This window comes from Littorina saxatilis, linkage group LG2, assembly GCF_037325665.1.
Source record: "Littorina saxatilis isolate snail1 linkage group LG2, US_GU_Lsax_2.0, whole genome shotgun sequence".
Lineage (NCBI taxonomy): Eukaryota > Metazoa > Mollusca > Gastropoda > Littorinimorpha > Littorinidae > Littorina > Littorina saxatilis.
The window spans coordinates 75970247-75977746 of record NC_090246.1 but is presented as its reverse complement, the minus strand read 5'-3'; the positions used below and the strand labels follow the sequence as shown (position 1 = coordinate 75977746).

The following is a 7500-nucleotide window of genomic DNA, read 5'->3' as shown; positions in this document are numbered from 1 at the left end:
AGGCTAACAATATCACTATATGTTATTAACGAAGCAAGAGACATCGTCCAAAACAACGCACACACCTGCCGTTTTCAAAGTTGAACGATCCCATCTTCCAGGTTTCTAGATTCAAGTTATTGAACATTTTGTGTTTTCAAAATCTTCATAACTAAGAAACTGTCCCACCACTGTTCAAACCGGTGACGCAAATCTGCTGCAAGACAAAATAACGATTCATCATGTTCAAAATACGACTCTGTCTTTGCTTTTCCCCCACGAAAAGTACTGTTTTCTTTTCATACATGGATACCGCCTGGTATTTACCCTTCTCTAAAAACAGAATGTCCCATTCATACTGCCAGCAAGTTCCACTGACCGATAAGCACGGACACACAAAGCGAGTGTCTTATTTGTTCAGCCTGGCATTACATTCGACGCCTCTTGAGACCACGACCAGCAAGCCAGAAGAGTGTTTTCACATTCATTTAACTACCCGAGTGAGATCTGACCGGCAGAAGGTTAAAATGACGACGCGAACGTGACGGAAACGTGACCTGATCCTTGAGCATACGCAGACAACCGCTAAATGCTTAAAACGTCTCACACGAACGTTCGAATGCACTTTGCCCGCTGTTCGTTTGTCACGTCAGCCGCTCACGTCTCTGTTTAGATTTATGTTATGGTTTAAAACTAACGAGTGAAGGAATAAGCGAAAGAAGAGGTATAAGATACAATAGGAGAAGTGAAGCGAAGATAAGACATAGAGAAGAGAAAAAACTAGAAGAGAACGTAGGAAACGGGAAGAGATGGTGGTTTTTTTGGCGGGGAAAATGGTATAAACAGAGAGATAAGACAAAATAAATCTTTATTTTTAGAAAGAAAGCGTGAGCGAGAGAGAGAGAGAGAGAGAGAGAGAGAGAGAGAGAGAGAGAGAGAGAGAGAGAGAGAGAGAGAGAGAGAGAGAGAGAGAGAGAAAGAGACTGACATCAAGACAAAGAGACAATTAAAGACTTGAGAGAGACAGTGACAGAGACGGAGAGAGAGGCAAACTTCTATTTTGTGTTTGTAAAGGGAAAAGTTCACTTGCTTGCTCATCGCGTGTTGCAAATCTCTTTGGGTGAATCGTACGTATATTTCGACAAATCTCCAAGACAAAATGTGACTTTCGTTTGCATCACACACGCAGAGATCGTTAAAGCAATCCGTCCCGTGAGACAGGCTCCTGAGCTGACAACTGATGTCATTTACTGAAAGGGAATGAATATTTCAAATCGATTTGACTCAAGGATGCGCTATATCGAAAGCATTTGTAGTACAATCACACCGTCGTGTGAGCACAAATCACGAACAAATCTACTTAAACAGAATTGGCAGAAACAAAATGTCGGAAGAGAGAATAATTATTCGAGGGAATGGTGCTGGTTCGACGAGCGAGTAAAAAAACGTGGCAAAATAGTGACAACACACAAGACATAGAATTACAAAATCATTGTGTATATACAGGGTGGGCCATAAAAAGTGTCCACATTTAATTTGTTAATATTTTTCCTGTAAAGTGATATTTTCTTTTCTGTTTCAGATAGAATTTGAGACAAGCATCTTAGAATTCTTTTAAAGCCTGAATGGATCGCATTCCAGTACAGGAAAAGACCAAAATCGTTAAACTTTACTTTGCTACCAATTCTGTGGTTCTCGCCCAGCGCGCTTTTCGGAGAGAGTTCCCTGGCACACACTGTCCATGTGCGAGAACTGTGAAGCGCCTCGTGGATAAATTCAGAAAATGGTCGACCACTATGTCCTGTATTGTTATCTGCGAGACTACCAGTGTTCCTGAATTTATCCACGAGGCGCTTCACAGTTCTCGCACATGGACAGTGTGTGCCAGGGAACTCTCTCCGAAAAGCGCGCTGGGCGAGAACCACAGAATTGGTAGCAAAGTAAAGTTCAACGATTTTGGTCCTTTCCTGTACTGGAATGCGATCCATTCAGGCTTTAAAAGAATTCTAAGATGCTTGTCTCAAATTCTATCTGAAACAGAAAAGAAAATATCACTTTACAGGAAAAATATTAACAAATTAAATGTGGACACTTTTTATGGCCCACCCTGTATATATCGGTCTTATGAGTATTTTCATACAGTTTTAAAAAGACATACGAGGTGGAGATGTACTGAAGGCAGTGTTTCACACAAACACAAGGCACGTCTGAGCTTAAAGGTGCTGCGGTTCTTCCCGTGTAAACGATTGTGTACATCGCCACAGATCTTTTCAGGCTTCTACATGATGGAAGAGCATCCTTCCACTTGGACACACTTGGACACACACCTGATTTGCTTTCTTTGCAGACTGAGATTTTGTCGCTGAATGAATTGTGTAATTGACACCTATGTCAATCTGCGAATTTAATTCAGCAGAGTAAGCAGCCAGGCTATACAATGTCGGTATGTGTCTAAATGATATGATACTCTCATCACACGTAAAAACCTGGACAGATACGTAGCGGTATACGCGATTCTTCACACAGAAAAGGAGGTACCAGTAACATTTTCTTGGTAGCAGAGTTCAATTAAAAAAAAACCACGACAAGCTAAAAACGGACATTGACATCCCTGCGTGTGAATACATAGATCGACATTATTACGCTCGTCCTCGGTGCCGTTGCTTCTCTGCCATTGTTGGTACGACGAACGTGCCTTTATTCTCATTAAACATTAATAGAACAAGGAGGGGCATTGGCAAGTGATCAGCACGTGAACTTCGCTTTTTGTGTCTGAGTTAATCAGACGCGATGTAGGACGAAAGCCTGTCGGGTTCAAAGTAGCTCTGAAGTATGTGTGTGTGTGTGTGTGTGTGTGTGTGTGTGTGTGTTGGAGGGGGGGAGCGGGGGTTAGGGTGGGACTGATCCGATTTGCAATGTTCCTCCGTCCGTAGATATGAACTAAAGAGACATGGGAGAAACAAAGGCGTGGTGTACATTGCCACTCGTAATACTTTTGTTGTCTGCACGATATACATCACGCAATGACACTAGCACACATACTTGCCTGCTGTGTTGAGACAAGAAAGGTCGCCAATGAAATATACACAACAATTGGTTCAGAAGTTTTTAAATGGACAGAACTCCGGTTTAACTAAAAAGTTTGACAGCAGGCGTTCTTGATGACATGGATGAATCCACTAGTAAACGTGGCATCAAGTATTGACATAAACAACGTCCTCAACATGTCTGGCAGCTTGACTTACCACTTAAGCCCTTTGCCCACAGCGGAACATAGGCCATTGAAGACGTTTCTTCATTGCACTCTGCTCTGGGCTGTTCTTTCCGCTTCTGTTCAGCTGTTGCCTTGCCTCTTTAGCTCTGCCTCCGTGTCTCTCCTCCAGCTGTTTCTTACCCTTCGCCTCTTTCTTTTCCCCTGATGTTTGCAAGTGAGAGCCTGGCGGGTGATGCTGTAGGTTGGTTTAATGAGGGTGTATCCAATCTAGCCCCACTTTCTCATGAGAATCGGGTTGTCAACCGGCTCATGGCCCGCCCTCAGGCTTTGCCACAGCTCCTCATTGCAGATTGTGTCTGTCCACCTGCTGTTGAAGATGCGCTTCAGACAGGTGTTGATGAATGTTGACATGTCTGGCAGGGTTCAAGGTAACTCGGGGCGAGGCGCAGCAGCCACGGATCGGATCAGCCACCATGTCCACGTGTGATCTGGATGAATACCTGTGCTCGGACAAGGGGCTTCTCCTGCCCTTCGTCAACGAGTACACCTGGTCCTCGGGCGTGAGGGCCTTCATGTACTTTTTCGGCCTCCTGTACTGCTTCCTGGGCGTGTCCATCATCGCCGATGTCTTCATGCGCTCCATCGAGATGATCACCAGCAAGACTTCCACTGTGCGCATCGCGGACAGCACGGCCAAGACTGGCTACAGGGAGCTGTCGGTTAAGGTGGGTGCAACTTGGGTCAACTCAGGATGCTTTCATTAATAGAGGGGTTGGAGAGGTGGGGAGGGGGGGGGAGGGTGAGTGGTTAAATTGACGGCCACACGTGCATTGAAACAAGCGTTGTACTGAAACAGCTACCAAAGTGTCAGATAAACATTACACATTGCGTGAATGTGGCACATAAGTCTAATTAAATGTTATAATCGTGTAGCACTATCCAAAATCAACCGACAGACCGACAGATATAGATACAGACACACACACACACACACACACACACACACACACACACACACACCAACACACTCACACACACACACACACACACACATACTCACACACACACACACACACACACACACACACACACACACACACACACACACACACACACACTCTCTCTCTCTCCTTTTCTTTCTCTCTCTTACCCTCACTCCCTTACCACACCCAACCAACCACACGAACTAACAGAACCGTCCTGAAATCATCTTCGTTATATCACTCATTAACTTTAATTTTTTTTCTCTCCTTTGCCCCAATAGGTGTGGAACGACACAGTGGCCAACCTGACCCTGATGGCCTTGGGTTCCAGTGCTCCCGAGATCTTGCTGTCGGTCATCGAGGTGGTGGGCAACAGCTTCAAGGCCGGATCCCTGGGTCCAGGCACCATTGTGGGGTCCGCAGCCTTCAACCTGCTGGTCATCACTGGCGTCTGTGTCGTCTGTCTGCCGGCTGGAGAGATACGCAGGATTAAAACCATCAAGGTGAATAGACAAGACACGTGCATAGTTAGACGGAGAGACTTAGAGCTGACAGACCGATAGTCGGACAAGAGAAAGGATACACGGAGAGACAGAAAGACGGACATACACAGAGAGACAGAGAGACAGACAGACAGTAAACGGAAAGGAATAAAATATAGAACGAGCTGACAAAGTCAAGAGCAAAATGTCATTATTTGCCTACATTTTACCACTTCAAAATTTGCTTCTATTTCTGAAAACTCCCACCCCAATTCAACAAAGAACAACCACCGGCACCCCAACAAATATGAAGTGAATAATAATAATAATAATAATAATAGGTATGGGCACACTTGGCCTCTTCCTTAGTAACACTCTTTAATTTCTTCAACAAATAACACAAATCTTCTTCTACTTCTTCTGCGTAATGTACTGAAACTCCCGCGTACACTCGTTGTTTTTTTTTGCACGAGTGGGTTTTTACCCGTATGACCGTTTTTTACCATTTAGGCAGCCATACGCCGCTTTCAGGTGAGAAACATAAATCTGAAACCGTTTCGTGTTTGAAATTTCAGGTGTTTGTAGTGACAGCGATTTTCTCAGTGTTCGCTTACCTGTGGCTACTGGTTGTGCTGGTGTTGATCACTCCCGACTACGTAGACTTATGGGAAGCCATCGTCACTTTCCTCTTCTTCCCCCTTCTCGTTGTCATCGCCTACATGACCGAGAAGGATTACTGTTGTCGGCAGGACACTGCAGAGGGCGCCGAAATCGGGGAGTTTGGCATGGGTGAGTTGTCGTTCTTTTTGTCGGCCATTTTGGAGAAAATTGGGCACGAGAGAAGCAGCGGTGTGTTGGGGTTAATACGTGTGGTTTTGGATGGGATAGGGGTTGTGTGTGTGTGTGTGTGTGTGTGTGTGTGTGTGTGTGTGTGTGTGCTTATGTGCTTATGTGCTTATGTGTGTGTGTGTGTGTGTGTGTGTGTGTGTGTGTGAGTGCTTATGTGTGCGCGCGCGCGCGTGTGTGTGTGTGTGTGCGTGTGTGTGTGTGAGTGCTTATCTGTGTGTGTGTGAGTGTGTGTGTACGTGTGTGTGTGTGTGTGTGTGTTGAGTAAGGTGTGTGTTCGCTCTTAGGTATTTGTAGCCAACAATGTTCATGTTTATTCATTCCTTGGATATATGTTTTGTAATGTGCGTTAGTCTGTATATGTTTCCGTATCGACTGTCTCTCCGTTTATTTCTCCGGCTGTTAATAGCTCTGCCTGTCAGCTGTTATTCACGTGGTGTCTTCTTTCAATATCACGTCATCTCTTTCTTCAGAATGTCATTGTTAGCGTTTACCTGTCTTGTTCTGGGTTTGGTTTTTACATTTAGTCAAGTTTTGACTAAATGTTTTAACATAGAGGGGGGAATCGAGACGAGGGTCGTGGTGTATGTGTGTCTGTCTGTCTGTCTGTCTGTCTGTCTGTGTGTGTGTGTAGAGCGATTCAGACTAAACTACTGGACCGATCTTTATGAAATTTGACATGAGAGTTCCTGGGTATGATATCCTTAGACTTTTTTTCATTTTTTTGATAAATGTCTTTGATGACGTCATATCCGGCTTTTCGTGAAAGTTGAGGCGGCACTGTCACGCTCTCATTTTTCAACCAAATTGGTTGAAATTTTGGTCAAGTAATCTCCGACGAAGCCCGGACTTCGGTATTGCATTTCAGCTTGGTGGCTTAAAAATTAATTAATGACTTTGGTCATTAAAAATCTGAAAATTGTAAAAAAATTATTTTTTTTATAAAACGATCCAAATTTACGTTCATTTTATTCTCCATCATTTGCTGATTCCAAAAACATATAAATATGTTATATTTGGATTAAAAACAAGCTCTGAAAATTAAAAATATAAAAATTATTATCAAAATTAAATTGTCGAAATCAATTTAAAAACACTTTCATCTTATTCCTTGTCGGTTCCTGATTCCAAAAACATATAGATATGATATGTTTGGATTGAAAACACGCTCAGAAAGTTAAAACGAAGAGAGGTACAGAAAAGCGTGCTATCCTTCTCAGCGCAACTACTACCCCGCTCTTCTTGTCAATTTCACTGCCTTTGCCATGAGCGGTGGACTGACGATGCTACGAGTATACGGTCTTGCTGCGTTGCATTGCGTTCAGTTTCATTCTGTGAGTTCGACAGCTACTTGACTAAATGTTGTATTTTCGCCTTACGCGACTTGTTTCTTCTTCCCATTATGTCTCTCCAGTCTCACAAGTCCCTTTTGTTGTTGTCTCGGTCTGTATCTTTTTAAATTTTGTTTTACACTTGTATTCTGTTTCATAATTTAGTTGTATGTCCTTTGTCTTTTTGACGTCGATCATTGTATCTGTTTAACTGCAAGGTATAAACCACCAATGCCTTGGCGGCAATACAAAAGGCACGAGTCGTAGAAGAAAAAAGAAATCAGACACTCCGTTGTGTAACTTTCCATTCACGTGTCTCAGGTGTCTCGTGCAGGCGAAATAAAAATAAGGGATAGCCAACCGTGTCAACACGTGTCATACTTCCCCTTAAGAAAAGCGAGGTAGTGATATTAAACAAGATTCTAAAATTAACGATTAAACACCATTAACTGGCTTTTTCACCTTCCTGCCAAGGAAATGATGATTGTTGGTGATTTTTCTTCCCACTGATTGTCGATCATTTCACAACGATGCGTAAAAAGGTCCCCTTTGTGACCTGAGTAACGGCATGTCTGGTTGTCTGTCTGTCTGTCTGTCTGTCGGTCTGTCTGTCTGTCTGTCTGTCTGTCTGTCTGTCTGTCTGTCTGTCTGTCCGTTTGTCTGTC

At 43.5% G+C, this 7500-nt stretch overlaps 1 protein-coding gene across 1 annotated transcript in view; it reads left to right on the top strand.

The window, feature by feature from the left end:
- LOC138959737 (sodium/calcium exchanger 1-like) overlaps positions 1–7500 on the top strand; it is a 39579-nt gene that overhangs the window by 6514 nt on the left and 25565 nt on the right. Inside the window, exons 2-4 of the mRNA XM_070331341.1 lie at positions 3614–3918; positions 4458–4679; positions 5234–5447. Of these exons, the coding sequence (XP_070187442.1) occupies positions 3667–3918; positions 4458–4679; positions 5234–5447 (688 nt within the window). The 5' untranslated portion in view covers positions 3614–3666. The remainder of the gene's footprint in view (positions 1–3613; positions 3919–4457; positions 4680–5233; positions 5448–7500) is intronic.